This window comes from Salpingoeca rosetta, assembly GCF_000188695.1.
Source record: "Salpingoeca rosetta unplaced genomic scaffold supercont1.1, whole genome shotgun sequence".
Lineage (NCBI taxonomy): Eukaryota > Choanoflagellata > Craspedida > Salpingoecidae > Salpingoeca > Salpingoeca rosetta.
In genome coordinates, this window is record NW_004457740.1 from 2,472,272 (window position 1) to 2,486,745 (window position 14,474).

Here is a 14,474-nt window from a genome sequence, read left to right on the forward strand (position 1 = left end):
CTTGCACAGCGTCTTCAACCGTCGAAGAGCAACGTCCTTAGATAGAGATGCGTGGTCGTTGCCAGCAGAAGCAGGTTGCTCGCCTTCATTTTCATCACCATCACTGCCGTCATCATCGTCGTCGTCACGTTGGTCTCCTCCTCCTCCTCCTCCTCCTCCTCCTCCTCGCCCTCCTCTCCTTCCTCTCCTCCCACTTTGCTTGCTGTTCCCCTTCTTCTTCGTCTTCTTCTTCCTTCTCTTTTCCTCCTGCACGGGCGTGCACAAGACATCCACGAGGGCAGTCACTCCTATGCCCGCTTCCTGGTCCACCACAGCCTCACGCTCATCATCCTTGTTGTTGTGCTGGCTCATCATCGTTGTTGCGTGGATGAATGCTGTGTCCGCTTTTTTTCCCCTCCTTGTTGCTGCTTTGCGTCGTTTGTGTTGCGTTGTTCGTTTTGCCTCTCACCATGTCCGTCATGTGTCAATCAACACCCACATGCGCATTGGCACTGTCATCAGACTTCAACGCACACACACACACACATGCATGGCACTAGTCTGCAAAGGAGATGAGGACGTTGCCTGCAATCTTGCTGCGAATGAAGGTGGCCAGGTCAGCGCACGCAGGCTCCTGAAAAAGTGGTGGTGCAAGCAGTGGGATGAGAAGTGTGCACTCAAGTCAGTGGAACGAAGATACGGTCTGGAAGAACACCATCTGTGCGCACACACACACACACACACACACACAACGTACAAACTGCTTTGGTCCCGTCAGGATGACGCGTCGCGTCTTCTTCGTGTCTGTAATTGCAGTCACAACGCAAAAACACATGAGCCGCATGCAAGGGCACACTGCGAGGGCTATACGCACACACACAGACACACACACACACACAGACAGACACACACACACACACTGCATGTACCTGTTGAGGAGATGACGATGGAGTTTTCAACGCAGCAGGAGACGCTGTCCTCTGGCAGCGACAGCGCGGCCGTTTTTTCCTATTGGACGACAGCACGAACGCAGAGAGCAGTGGTGTGGTGAGCGAGGACGGAAAGCAACATGAGAGGAAGGTACACAAAGGCACACACACACACACACACACACACACACAGAGCAAAACCCACATGTACATGCATACACGCATTCCACACACCCATATACACAAAACACAACCAGACAAACAGCACAACCACACACACACACACACACAAGCAAGAATTAACCTGCAGGGCCTGGCAGAACTCGAGCATGTCCTCATCGGACAGATTCTCCACATTTGGCAGTCCTTCGACGTCGCCAATGCGCGCTTCATCGCTCTCCACCTCCACCACGTCTCCGCCAGAGAGGAGCGATGTGATGGACGCGTCCAGGTCGATGCTGGCCGGGTGCCCACGCCACACAATGCGACCCTCCTTGAAAAGAAACCATGCAGGCAGCGCTGTCACAAGGCCAACACGTGCACAGGGGTGGTGGTGGTGGTGGTGGCAAAGAAAGACGAGGAGGAGGCAGAGGAGGAGAGGTTGGCGTGCATGCATGTGTGTGCGTGTGTTTTGGGGCGGGGGGTGTGCACGTGTGTGTGTGTGATGTGAGCATGCTGCAAAGCCGAAAGCAGACAAAACATCAGCTCGCAGTGCACGCACACACGCACGTGCACACACGCAGTACACGCACAGCTGAGGCTGAGGTAGGTGTCGCACGCTTCGCGGCCGAGCCAGAGATGTCGCGGTCGCTCGCATGCCATCTGCGCAGATGCAGTGCGGACGGCAACGAGGGATGGGAAAAGGTGGAAGGTGTGAGGTGTCGAGGGATGACTGTGAAACCTTTCCCCACTGTACACAGCGCAGCAGCGCACGCTCAGCCAAAGTGCACCACCACTGCACGGCACCTTTGCAATGGTGGCGGTCGCCTCCGACGGTGTGTCGTCCAAACTCGCAGTTGCGATGCACACGCTGTCTTCCCAGCTCTCGTGCTCACTCAACAGCTTGTCGTACTCCCCCAATGCCTAAACCCACAGACAGCAGCACGGGGAGACTCGCGTGACAATGGGAAGAAAACGCCCACCACCTTTCGCTCGACCCTGCCTCGTACATACACGTACATTGCATCATCACACACACACACACACACATTTCAGCACACACACACATTTCAGCACACACACACACACATTTCATTCAGCACATCCACACCCATCTACATACCTCGAGGCTTGGCTCGCACCAAGTGGCCCAGACATCCAATAGCGCAACCTGAAGTGAAAGCCATTGAAAATGCATGTTGTGTGAGAACAAGTGCAGACCATATCGACACACGGAAGCAGCTGGCACGACGTGAATTTGTTATCAAACTCTCAAACCCATGCACACACAATGACACACCCACACGCACACTGAAACATTCACACGCACTGACACACACGCAGGCACACATGCCACGAGTACCTTGGAGCCGATGACAGCGTCCAGTGTAAGTTGATTGCCGTTGGCCAGATCGGTCACCTCGGCATGAGGGCAAAGGTCGCCTGGCGCAGCCCCGATACTGATCATCGGCAGCACGTTCATCCCCTGAAGCACAGCAGCGTGGGGGGGGGGAGAGAGAGAAAGGCAAAACCGGAAGAGGAGGAAGAGGAGGGGAGGAGTGTCAGCAATCCTTGAAGCACAGACAGTGAAGCACATGCAGCAACCACCCACAGCCATGCCCGCATCTATGCCCACATCCACGCTCACATGTCCAGAACACACACCCACGCCCACACATCTACACTCACACCAACACATCTTCACGCAAATGCGTGAGCGACAGGGTTGCCCTCATCTGCTTCACACCAATTCCATGACGCCGTGTGCTATGCTCTCCAGCTGTGCTTGTTGTGAAGAAGAAATATGCCCATTGAGGTGCAGTGCCGTGTCCTGTGTCACCCTGCATGTGACAGCGCCATCCCCAGTGAGCCAACACGACAAGAACAAACAGAAACGCTTTTCCGTCAGCGGGTAGGAAGTGAAGCCCTCCGCACAACACATACACACATAAATACACACACGCACACACGCGCGCAGACACACGCACACACACACACACACACACGCACACGTAGACATAAACACACACACACACGCACACGCGCATACACGCACACGCACACACAGATGCACATACACATGCACATACACATGCACATACACATGCACATACACATGCACATGCACATGCACAACCACGCACATCTCCTCCCTGCTCCCCCTCAACTGTTCAAACCCCCAAATGCGCAGCATCCCACTCACTCGTCTGTTCCAAATGCAAACTGAATAGTTTCATTCAACAGCGCGGTCACGCCTGGCAGGTCGCAGCGCTGGAGCAGCGCTTTCACGTGTCCAACCACATCCTCTTCGCTGCGACGCTCCTCCTCCTCCTCCTCCTCCTCCTCCTCCACCTTCTCCTTCCTTGCGCCAGCACGCTGCATGTTGGAGTTGTCGTCGTCTTGAGTTGGCGAGGTCATCCCTTGCTGAAAATTATGTAAAGCACCGCATATTCCTCTACAACCACCTGCTCCCCAGCCACGTGTGTTGAGTTTGAACAACACAGCACGCACAGCGCACAGAGCACACAGAGCACCGCGCACATCGCATCGCACCAGCGCAAGCCAAGATGGAGGCTGTTGACAAGCTTGACGAAGCACTGCAACGGGTGGACCCGATTGTGCGAGAACTCACAGCTGCAGATCCTGCAGAGCTGAGATCAAGGGTACGATGGTGCGCTCAGCTTTGTTCTTGGGGCGTGTGCGTTGTGATTGCGACTTTTGTGCCTGAACCACACTGCACACACCCTCATGCTTTTGCCTTGACTTCGTCGCTGCTGTTGTTGTACCTTGCCAGCTCACCGCTGTGGAGTCTGCCAAGATGGATCTCATGACAGCATACACAATGAACTCCCTCTTCTGGAGTATGTTCCTGTCTGTGTGTGTGTGTGTGTGTGCTTGTGTGCGTGCGTGTGCATTTGTGTGCATGTGTGTTCGATGTGGTCACGTGACATATGTCAGCGTGCGCACGTACGTGTAGAAGAGTGAATGCCTACCTATCCGCCTGTGGTTTCAGTTCCCGCGAGCCCTTGCTTGCTGCCATGTGCTTTCTTGAATTTGTTCCTCATTGGCGAATCGTTTGTTGGCGGTTGTGATGATGTGATGCTGAAATGTAGTGTTCTTGAGTTCGCGAGGCATCGACCCAAAGACACACCCCGTTCGCAAGGAGCTTGTAAGTTATTTTTTCACTGCTGCTGATCGCTGTGTATTGTTTTTGCTGTACCGCGCCGCATCCGCTCACCTTGCTTTTCGCATTGCAGGATCGTATCAAGGAGTACATGGCTCGCGTACAAAAGGCCGAGAACCCAGACGCCCGCGACGAGGGTACGTGTTTGTGTGTGTGTGTGTGTGTGTGTGTGTGTGTGTGTGTGTGTGTGTGTGTGTGTGTGTGTGTGTGTATCAGTTCACGTATGCATACATGTAAGGGTGCAAGTTGTGTTTGTAGCAACTTTGTGTGTGTGTGTGTGTTGTGTGTTGGAGGTTGTCTTCGTGCCTACCTTCGTGCCTACCTGCCTGCCTGCCTGCCTGCCTGCCTGCCTGCCTGTGCCTTCCTCTGTGCATGTATGTTGTCACTGATATGCGTGTCCACTACATCTCCTTTTGCCCTGGTCCCTTTCCCCGTCCCCTTATCATGCGCATGTCTACTTCTCTTGGCAGCCCAACCATCTGTGAACAAGGCGGCTGCCAAGCGGTTTGTCAAGGCCGCGCTGAGCAACGCCGGCGACAACACCGGGCAGGAAGAGCAGACGGCGAAGAAAGCAAAACACAGCAAACAAGGTACGCGCACTGGCCGCTTCCTGACAGCGTCTCTCGAGCCACGTGAATTGGCAAAGCCATGTCGTGCTGTGTGTGTTTCGTGTTCATGGACATGTCGTGATGATGAAGATGAGAGGAGGAGGAGGAGGAGGAGGAGGATAGTAGTGGTGATGGTGGTGGTGGTGGTGAAGCATGGCCGGTTAACTCATACCCTGCCCAATCGCTTTCCTCTTGCCACCAACCCCTTCCCCCCCCCCCAGCTGGAACACCAAAGTCAGCGTCGAAGAAGAAGAAAAAGAAGAAGAGCAAGAAGAGCGACTAATGTCTGCGCAGTTGTTAACCTGCGTGCACGTGTCTGTCTGTCTGTTTGTTTTGTGTGTCTGTCTGTGTGTCTGCATGCGTGTGCACATGTACGCACGTGTGTGTGTGGCCTTGGTGTTTGTGTGCGTGCGTGTCCGTGCATGTGTGCGTCGTTCGTTGTACCTGTGAATGTGTCTTGCATTCTGTGTGGTGGGCTGTTCCCACCTCGTTGCGATACCAGCTCCACTGTGTGTCTGTTTATCGGTGTTGCTTGCATTGTTGATGTGAAGAAGAATATCGTGCCCAACAACGCACTGCTAGTACAATTTGAACATAAACAGCCACGTCTCTCATATGCACGCCTGCATCGGCAGGCGGCAACAAATAACAAGCAAACGTGTGCAATACCAACCAATAACCACCACAGCCTTTCCGGCCGTGCCTGCAACCACACATGAGAGAGAGCAAGACAAACAGCGAAAGGGGAAACACGAAGACAATAAGAGCTGGTTCAACTACAAAGCAAAAAGGGGGCAAAGCCAACTTGAGAGAAGCAGGAAAAGCGGGCAATGGGACCAATGGTGGCTGATTGGTCTTTGGTGTTGTGGAGGAGGGGTTGACGGTAATGGATGAACACGACTGCCTTTGATTGTCCTTCATTCACGTGGAATGGGTGTAGTACTATTGTGTGGTGGTGGTGGTGGTGGTGGTGGTGGTGGTGGTGCATGGCACGCCACAGGATGAGGTGTTAAAGGCCCGAGTACACGGGCCGCCGCCGCTGCTTCTGTGCGCGCAGCAGCACCTCCCGCTCCAGCTCCCGTCTGACAACACGATGGTGGTGGTGGTGGCGGTGGTGGTGAGGATGATCATGGTGGTGAGGATGATCATGGTGGTGAGGATGATCATGGTGGTGAGGATGATCATGGTGGTGAGGATGATCATGGTGGTGAGGATGATCATGGTGGTGAGGATGGCGGTGACGTCATATCGTGTCAATGCACGGACGACGGGTCCACTCAACACGATGGAAGAATGAACAATAAATGGATGCAGTTGACAGCGGAGCAGGGCAATGGCAGTACTTACTTGTGGCGCGCTTTTCTCCACCTGTACACAACGATCCCCACAACAGCAACGCCGGCTGCACGTTCACAGCCACGCAAATGAACCCAAACACAGCAGTTAGAGGTGAGTAACGTCGCAAGATTTTATGCTGCTGCTTCTCTCTCACACACACACACACTCACACACACACACACTCACACACACACACTCTCTCTCTCTCACTCACACACACACACACTCTCTCTCTCTCTTTGTGTGCTTGGAGCAGCTCAAGCTGCGAATTGTCATTTGTTTCGATGCAAGCATGAGATGAAAAGCAAAACATACCGACGGAGAGACACGAAATGACAGCAATCAGCTGCCCAGTTGCCTTGCACTCCTACAAAATGGACGAACCATTCAAGAAGGTCCATGGGAACACATATGAGCCAGTCAGTGAATCATCGCCAATCATCGCCGCGCATCACACAAGATATGCGGCAAGCATGAAACGGTTGCAGACAAACTAGCAAGCCTTCAAGCAAAGCGAGGTATCAGCAAAACAACTGCAGATGAAATGCGCATGTGCTGACGACCTTTGGCGTTGCCTTGAACATGGAGGGGCACGTGTGGGGGCGGGTGGACTGCGGTGGGCAGTAGCGGTGTCGAGGACATGGCTTCATGGTGCTGCTGTCAGGGCAGTATGATCCTGCTGGGCACGCAATGCACGTGACACCGCCCTTCTCGAGCTGCACAAACCCGACATCACACGCCTTGCACGCAGTCTGGCCTTGAAGGTCCTGGAAGGTTCCCGTTGGGCACAGCGTGCACGAATATCGCCCATCCTTTGGCTGGACAGACCCCGGCGGGCACTCGTCACACGTTGCACAATATGTATCGTTTCGCCCAGGCACCCTGAGTGTGTGTCGCGGAAGAAGGGGGGGGGGGTTGATGTTGATGGTGGTGTTGATGGTCGCGGCGGTGGCGGTGGTGTTGAGTGGTTGTGCAGATGGGAACAATGGAAATGAGCAAGGAAATCCCCAAAACAAAAACGCAGCAACAACACCATGGTAGGTGCATGTGTGTACATGTGTGTACATGTGTATGTATGGTGGCATTACGTTGCAGATGTGCAGCGGCGGCCGGCGGGACAGGCGACGGGGCACGTCCTCTTGCGCGGATCCCAATAGAACCCCGGCTGACACACGCTGCACGTCGCACCATCCTGCCAGGGCCAACGCATGCACAGATGTGGAGGTGGGAGAGTGTGTGAGTGAGTGCATGTGTGCATGTGTGTGGATGTGTGTGCATGTGTGGGTGTGGGTGCATGTGTATGTGTGTGTGTGTGAGTGTGTGTGTGTGTGTGTGTGAGCGAGTTCGTGCATGAGACGAGGCCATCACAAAGCGGTGTTCAAGCCGCTGTACTGGGACACATGCACACAAATGCACACGCATGTACGCATGTACGCACGTACGCACGTACGCATGCACATACGCACACACACACACACGCACGTATGGTACGCACGTACACATGCACATACGCACACGCAGAGACATACGCATGCCAACGAACCAGGGACATGGTGCCCGCTTCGCACGGAATGCATTCGCTTTGGTTGGCCGAGTTGTGGTAGCCGTAATGGAGCTCAACACAGCTGACGCAGATGCCGTTTGTCAGCGTGAACGAACTGACTTCGCCCGGATTGCACCGCTCGCACCCTGTTCGAAACTGGTGCCAGAGCCAACATGCAATATGTGAGAGGGGGCGATCAAGTGCTAGCACAAGGATCAGTATTGGGGGAGGGGCATTGCAGGCAGCATTGCGTGACCGCTGAAGTGGGACTCAAAAAACACACACACGCACACAAGGCCACCACAACAAACACCATGACGCAGATCCGAGTGATGGTCAAACGTACACACATGCACACGGACACAGCAGACACACACACCTTGGTCGGCCCGTGCCCGGGAGAGCACAGTTTGCACGACGTGGCCCCCGACTTGTCTTGGTAGGTTCCTTGAGTGCAGCGCGTACAGTACGTGATGTTCCCACCGGGAGGTGTGTATCCTGGTCCCGAGTAGCCTTTGGGTGGTGTTGGGCACCAGCCAGCCTTGCACCCACCATGCCCGAAGCATGGTGATTGGCCGCCTGTGAATGACGCGGGCGGGCACGGCTCACACGATGATGTGTTGCCAAACCGCTTTGCTCCTGCAGGAGAAAACGCCAGTGTGAAGGATAGCACAGCAACCCCAACGTATTGTCGCCACCACCACCAGAGGAAGAAGAGGAAGAAGAGGAAGAAGAAGACCAAGAAGAAGAGGAAGACGACATCACAGTCGCTTGCTCCCTGCTCGCTTGCTCGCTCCTCTTGAACAATCACACACACACACACACATTCAACACACATTCAACACGCGCACACACAAGCGCTCTCTCTCTTATTCATGAACCTTGTAGCGATGATGTAGGGGACGGGACAACGAGTACCGCGCTCCACAGCATGAGGAGCAGCATTGTGCCGCCAACTCCGCACAGCCACCTCCAACTGCCTCCTTCTTGTCTCCTCCACGCCGCCATGCACCCCATTCGTTCGGCAATCGTGTGTCTTTGACAGCAGTGCGGATAATTGGTTGAAGATTCCTCTCAACTTTCGACACTGGTGAGTGAGTCATGACTTGCTTGCTTGCTTGTCTTGGTGGCCGCGCGCACACGCACACACACACACACACACACACACACACACACACACACACACACACACACACACACACACACACACACACACACACACACACACAATCCGGTTGCTTCCTGTTGAGCACTCTCTTGGTTTTAGTTAAGTAACATAAGGATGTGAGCATCAGGATTGAACGCGCTTGTAAACGAAGCGAAGGAAGAGTCCTGCACGTGTAGGTGTGAGTGTGTAAAGTTGGAATGTAGTGTAACGACTATTTTGAGACCAGCCCACGCGTTGTTGGGAAGAGTTCATCAGATGGCGCACCGCGTCCTTTCTTCTTCTTCTTCGTTCCTTTTGCTGTTCCAGGCCGCTTCGGACGCCTGTCACACACACACACACACACACACACACACACACACACACACACACACACACAGGTATTGCGATCAATCCAGTGTCCATGCCATGGAAAGTACCCAAGCGTGGATTCACACAACGCACACAAAAGCAGACACAATCACAATCACACAATCACACAATCACACAATCACAATCACAATCACAATCACAATCACAATCACAATCCCACACACACAAAAGTGCTCCGACGCACCCGGACGCGGCCTTCCTGCGACGCATCTCGCGCTGTGCGGACTTGATGCCCTCGCCAATAAAGTCGCCCACGGGCTCCTCCATCACCAACTCGTCATCGTCGTGCAGCGCGTCGTTCAGCACCTCCTGCACGCGCGCATCCACGGCGGGACCCGTGTAGTCTTGCGTCGTCCGCTCCGGCAGATCAAGCTCCAGCGTCATCACGTTCTCGCTCCGATACCTACAACGCAAGTGGACATGCGCGAATGCATGCTCGTCAGACCCCTTGCTGTAAACACACGCACACGCATGCACACGCACACATACAAGCACGCACGCATGCACGCACGAACGCATGCACGCATGCACAAGAAAAAAAAACGTGCCTCCATCGGTACAACACACACACACACACATACGCATACAATTATACACAGGCGGCGGACCTTGGGTTCTTGTCGATACCGCTCTGCACCTGGGAGAAGAGGGTGATGGGCCGGTTGCGGTTCGGGTACGCCGACACGGGTCGGGCAACCACGCCTGCGCTGTCTGCGCCCTCCGTGTGTGTTGCAGACAACAGGCGATACTCTTGCAGCTCCTGTGGGGTGCGCACGAAGGAGGGGTGGATGCATAACCACATGCATATCAGTGGTTGATGACCGAATAAGACGCGCAAACTCAGGACGTCATACTCCAGGCGAACGCGGCGTCTGTGTATCGTGCGAGGATGATATCACGCGCACACACGCACACACGCACATAAACAAACTCACACGCACACACACACACACACACATACACACACACACACACGCACACACACACACACACACACACGGGTATACATGGCTACCTCATCAAAGACTGCACGCTTCCTGAACTTTGCCGCCTCCTCTGGGGGCATAAAGTGCTCGATGATCAGTTCCTTCAGGCGAAGCTGCTTTCGCGTCTCCTGCAGCGTGCGTGCGTGGTCAAGGCAGCACGTGGTGCGAGCACATTAACACATGCAGCGAGAACAGGGACAACAAGTACAGGAGACTACAAGCTGGAACAGGCATGTGGAGATGCGTCGCAAACACAACTGTCACAAGTCGCGATCACACTCACGTCCAGGAACACAACAACAACCAAAAAAAAAAAAAAAAAGGCCCACACCTCTGACTCGTGCATGATTGTGTCGCGCTGCTCGTAGAACATTTCATCAAGCTCGCCTAGCTCCTGCTTCACCGTCTGATAAAGAGGCGACGAGCAACGAAACGCAGTGCACGCGTATGTGCAGGATGCATGAGCACACACAGCTCTCAAATCAACGACAGTGGGAGCCACCCGCAATTGAACTTTCCAACACACACACACAGACACACACACAGACACACACTCACTCACACACTCACACACACACTCACTCACACACTCACACACACACACACCACGCCAGCACACCTCATATTTGTGAAAGAGCTTTTCGAGCTTCTCTGTCTTTGCGCGGACGGCGTCGCGCAGGGAGGAGAATTTGTCCTCTGCCAGCATCCGCTGTGTCTCGTGCCGGTCCAGCTGCTGCTGTAACCGCCTGTAACAAGCAGAAATGGTGGTGGTTGTGGTGATGGTGATCATGGTTGTGATGGTGATGGTCGGTGTGTGAGTGGTAGGAAAGCGGTCTGGAGCAACCTCACTTCCACTTCCACGTGTTCCCATGCAGATGACAGAGCAGGGAATGTGGCAGCACATCAAGACCAGCAGGTGCCATCATGTGGCAGGACGTACTCTGCCTTCTTCTTCTCCTCCTCCACGCGTTTCCTCTCCCGCCGCAGCCGCGCCTCCTGCTCCGCCGTGTACTCGTTGATGTCCTTGCCTGTCGTGATGGTGTGGTCAGCAAAGCCAAACGCATGAGAAGGCGGACAAGGCACCGCACGCGATGTTCATCCGGGGGGAGGGAAGGAGGGATGTTGACGTCTTGCAGCCTCTGTAAAGAACAGTCACGGCTATGGGCACCATCACATCACCATCCCTGCAAGCGCCATCATCGTCCATCCATCCACCACTATCTCCACCATCACGACGATGGGTTGTGCGCACCTCCGACGAGCAAGCGCGACTCGAGGGCGGCGATCTTGGCAGAGAGCTCGGCCGCCGCCTGCTCCTCCCGCTGCATCTGCTGCTGCTTCTCCTCCATCTCCCGCCGAAGCCGGTCCTTCTCCTCCTGCACACAAACACACACAATCACACGCACACACGAACACACACACGCGCGCGCAATCGCATGTACACGCATGTGGTGAGTTGTTAACGTGTGTCCTGTTCTGTGTATCCTGTTGCGTGTGCCTTTGTGTGTGTGTATCCTGTTGCATATGCCTTTGTGTGTGTGTGTGTGTGTGTGTGCGTGTGTGTGTGTGTGTGTGTGTGTGTGTGTGTGTGTGTGTGTGCTTCGATATGGGCATGCATTGCAGCAACGGAGAGCAAGAAAGAGGTGTGCACCTGAAGGATGGTTTGATCCTGTAGCATTCGCTGCTTCTCTTCCTCTGCACCACCAAAAAGCAACGAGCGAGCTGAATGAGTCCCTGTTTTGTCATAGCAACACAAACAACTCGCGATAGCAAATAGACATGGAGACGTGCACATGCAAACGCACATGCACACGCACACACATGTACACATGATGGGGAGAGAAACGAACCGAGTTTCTGGAAAGCCTGCTCACGCAGACGCCTTGCTTCCTCTTCATTGTAGGCACCGCCTTCTTCCTCCTCCTCGTCTTCCTCTTCCTCTTCCTCCTCAATGGGTTGACCTGGGAGAACACGGCAGGAAGTTCGCATGAGACAAACGTCATGAAACGCAACAAACAAACAAACAGACAATCAACACAAACACATACCCAGCCATGCACTTAGGATACTTGTGTGTGTGTGTGTGTGTGTGTGTGTGTGTGTGTGTGTGTGTGTGTGTGTGTGTGTGTGTGTGTGTGTGTGTGTGTAGCGTGTAGGTGTGTGTGTGTGGGTGTGTGTAGGTGTGCACACACGTGTGCACAACATCTCAGCTCACCGTCTGCGTCGTATCGGATGGTCTTAACCTTCTTCTTCTTCTTCTTCCCGCCCTTGCGCTTCTTTCCTCCGCTCCCCTGGCAGAGTGCAATGCAACACCATCATGAGGCGATTGGGGTTGGAGAGGGGTGCGGGAGTGAGACGTGTCTCACCATCACAGCAAGAGACAGATGGAGAGATGCCACCCAGCACAAGCTCACACACACAAGAAACACACACACGCACACACATGTACCTTTGATTCAAGCTGATGTTTCAGCGCTGCAATTTCCTCCTGGTATTTCCGCAGGAGCGCATCCTAGACACACACAAACCGCGAGAGCACACGCAGGCAGAGGCAATCACGTCGGTGGTGAGTTTGTTGTTGCCAGCGAGAGTGAAAAAAAAAAAAAAAAAAGAAACAAAAACAACAACGCACGGTGAAGCAAGCAGGCAAACCAGGAGGACTCTCTGCCAGATGGTGGGGCAACAGCAGCAACAGGTGCCATCGTGTGTGTTTACCTTTGGATCTTCGTTGATCTTGGGCTTGTTCTTGATGCTCTTTGCTCGATGGGCATATCCGAGAGTGCTAATTGTTTCGTTGTAGTTGTAGTCCGCGGGCCCAATCGCCGCAATCATCATCGTCTTCGCATTCCCGCCCAACGAATCCTGTCGCAGACGCGTTTGCACGTGCATGTGTGTGTGTGTGTGAAATCGACGTTGAACTAACAAAATCGCATGCACGCCCCCTCGGTGTCACTCCTCGACGTCTTCGTAAGTCTTCAGCGATGCTCACCTGTAAGAGACGGGTGAGGCTGGAGTTGCGGTACGGAACAAACCCGGAGCCCTTTGAGTCAACCAACGCTTTGATCACCTGACAGCCCACAACACGCACACACACAACACCACGCCATGCGTCGATTCAGTTGTACAGCAATGAAGAGTTGTGGGTGTGACCACGCACACTGCACGCATGTACGGACGCTGAGTAACGCTGCACATTCCCTTCCCTCAACGGCGAATTGTTTGAACAGACCTGTCCCAGAGCGGAGAGGGACTTGTTGATGTGGCTGCCTTCTTTTGCACGCTCGCCCTCAGCCATCGTCTTGCCTTGTCGCTCACTCCCTGTCAACACCAGGCGACACCGACACACAACAACTGTGAGGCAAGCAACGAAGAGAGCACCGCCACCGCCACAAACATACACACACATGTACGTGTAATCACACATGAACACAACACCTCAACCAAATTCACAATGCACAACCCCAAACCCACACCACACGCAACACGCAACACACAACGCGCAACACGCAACACGTAACAAAAAGCAGCAGCGTACCGGCAAGATCGACGAGATTGAGTTTGCCGCTGCGGATGTGCGCCTCCCCGTCCTCCCCGGCCTCACTGCACTCCACATTGACCATGAAGATGGCGTGCGACCGCGACGAGTGCGCGTTCATCTTCGTCACGCCGACTTTGCGGTTCTTCCACCCGACACGCATCACCTGGTTGCGGCACGCATGTAGTCGTGATGCAATGAGGTGAGCGTACCGACGGAGTGGTTGCGGTTGTGTATGTGTGTGTGTGTGTATGTGTATGTATGTGTGTGCGTGGTTGTGTGTGTGTCTGTGTGGTTGTGTGTGTGTCTGTGTGGTTGTGTGTGTGTCTGTGTGTGTGTCTGTGTGTGTGTCTGAGTGTGTGTGTCTGAGTGTGTGTGTGTGTGTGTGTGGTTTTGATAAATTGACCAAAGGTTGTGTGCCGAGGTGGGGACATGCCAGACAGTGCATACACTCGGAACATGCAGGGCAGCGCAGCACCTTGTCGATTTCCTTGACGCTCTTGACAACAATAGAGGTGAGGTCTTCCACATACACGCCTGTGTCCGGCGACTCGCGAATCGGCAGTTTGCGCTCCTGGTCCTTTGACAAAAGATCGCGAATGTCTTCCATGTAGATTTCCAGATATGACGCACGCACAAGGTACTGCTTCCCTGCGTGTGTGTGTGTGTGTGTGTG

At 54.1% G+C, this 14,474-nt stretch overlaps 5 protein-coding genes across 5 annotated transcripts in view; 1 reads left to right on the plus strand and 4 right to left on the minus strand.

The window, feature by feature from the left end:
• Positions 1–394: 394 nt before the first annotated feature.
• PTSG_00546 (uncharacterized protein) lies at positions 395–3,492 on the minus strand. Its single transcript, XM_004999035.1, has 10 exons — positions 3,271–3,492; positions 2,815–2,908; positions 2,431–2,553; positions 2,191–2,238; positions 1,875–1,991; positions 1,661–1,730; positions 1,213–1,427; positions 909–987; positions 737–783; positions 395–613 (listed from the first exon to the last, which is right to left on the minus strand). Exons 1-10 carry the CDS (start codon positions 3,483–3,485, stop codon positions 536–538), a joined length of 1,086 nt encoding a protein of 361 aa, XP_004999092.1. The 5' UTR covers positions 3,486–3,492; the 3' UTR covers positions 395–535.
• A 29-nt stretch (positions 3,493–3,521) lies between these two features.
• PTSG_00547 (uncharacterized protein) lies at positions 3,522–5,475 on the plus strand. Its single transcript, XM_004999036.1, has 6 exons — positions 3,522–3,730; positions 3,862–3,928; positions 4,181–4,236; positions 4,325–4,388; positions 4,722–4,841; positions 5,081–5,475. The coding sequence occupies exons 1-6, from the start codon at positions 3,635–3,637 to the stop codon at positions 5,140–5,142; spliced, it is 465 nt and encodes a 154-aa protein (XP_004999093.1). The 5' UTR covers positions 3,522–3,634; the 3' UTR covers positions 5,143–5,475.
• Positions 5,379–5,780, minus strand: PTSG_11610 (uncharacterized protein; the record flags this gene model as incomplete). Its single annotated transcript, XM_004999037.1, has 1 exon — positions 5,379–5,780. One exon carries the CDS (start codon positions 5,778–5,780, stop codon positions 5,379–5,381), a length of 402 nt encoding a protein of 133 aa, XP_004999094.1.
• An 88-nt stretch (positions 5,781–5,868) lies between these two features.
• On the minus strand, positions 5,869–8,817 carry PTSG_00548 (uncharacterized protein; the record flags this gene model as incomplete). The annotated part of the gene is made up of 8 exons (XM_004999038.1): positions 8,622–8,817; positions 8,120–8,379; positions 7,741–7,896; positions 7,286–7,389; positions 6,761–7,079; positions 6,513–6,564; positions 6,207–6,261; positions 5,869–5,941 (listed from the first exon to the last, which is right to left on the minus strand). The coding sequence occupies exons 1-8, from the start codon at positions 8,755–8,757 to the stop codon at positions 5,869–5,871; spliced, it is 1,155 nt and encodes a 384-aa protein (XP_004999095.1). The 5' UTR covers positions 8,758–8,817.
• A 173-nt stretch (positions 8,818–8,990) lies between these two features.
• PTSG_11611 (Kif3b protein) overlaps positions 8,991–14,474 on the minus strand; it is a 6,973-nt gene continuing 1,489 nt past the window's right edge. Inside the window, exons 5-21 of the mRNA XM_004999039.1 lie at positions 14,277–14,449; positions 13,799–13,964; positions 13,493–13,581; positions 13,253–13,330; positions 12,979–13,125; positions 12,713–12,775; positions 12,479–12,554; positions 12,114–12,224; positions 11,915–11,958; positions 11,516–11,639; positions 11,204–11,291; positions 10,883–11,009; positions 10,595–10,669; positions 10,293–10,391; positions 9,886–10,037; positions 9,462–9,680; positions 8,991–9,228 (exon numbers count right to left, since the gene is read on the minus strand). Of these exons, the coding sequence (XP_004999096.1) occupies positions 9,120–9,228; positions 9,462–9,680; positions 9,886–10,037; positions 10,293–10,391; positions 10,595–10,669; positions 10,883–11,009; positions 11,204–11,291; positions 11,516–11,639; positions 11,915–11,958; positions 12,114–12,224; positions 12,479–12,554; positions 12,713–12,775; positions 12,979–13,125; positions 13,253–13,330; positions 13,493–13,581; positions 13,799–13,964; positions 14,277–14,449 (1,940 nt within the window). The 3' untranslated portion in view covers positions 8,991–9,119. The remainder of the gene's footprint in view (positions 9,229–9,461; positions 9,681–9,885; positions 10,038–10,292; positions 10,392–10,594; positions 10,670–10,882; positions 11,010–11,203; positions 11,292–11,515; positions 11,640–11,914; positions 11,959–12,113; positions 12,225–12,478; positions 12,555–12,712; positions 12,776–12,978; positions 13,126–13,252; positions 13,331–13,492; positions 13,582–13,798; positions 13,965–14,276; positions 14,450–14,474) is intronic.

Coding starts and splice junctions, on each gene's coding strand:
- PTSG_00546 (XM_004999035.1), bottom strand. CDS start 3,485: ATGACCTCGCCAACTCAAGACGACGACAACTCCAACATGCAGCGTGCT. Junction 1,731..1,874: donor CGACCGCCACCATTGCAAAG/GTGCCGTGCAGT, acceptor GCATCTGCGCAG/ATGGCATGCGAGCGACCGCG. Junction 784..908: donor CATCGTCATCTCCTCAACAG/GTACATGCAGTG, acceptor CTGCAATTACAG/ACACGAAGAAGACGCGACGC.
- PTSG_00547 (XM_004999036.1), top strand. CDS start 3,635: ATGGAGGCTGTTGACAAGCTTGACGAAGCACTGCAACGGGTGGACCCG. Junction 4,389..4,721: donor CCCAGACGCCCGCGACGAGG/GTACGTGTTTGT, acceptor TTCTCTTGGCAG/CCCAACCATCTGTGAACAAG. Junction 4,842..5,080: donor AGCAAAACACAGCAAACAAG/GTACGCGCACTG, acceptor CCCCCCCCCCAG/CTGGAACACCAAAGTCAGCG.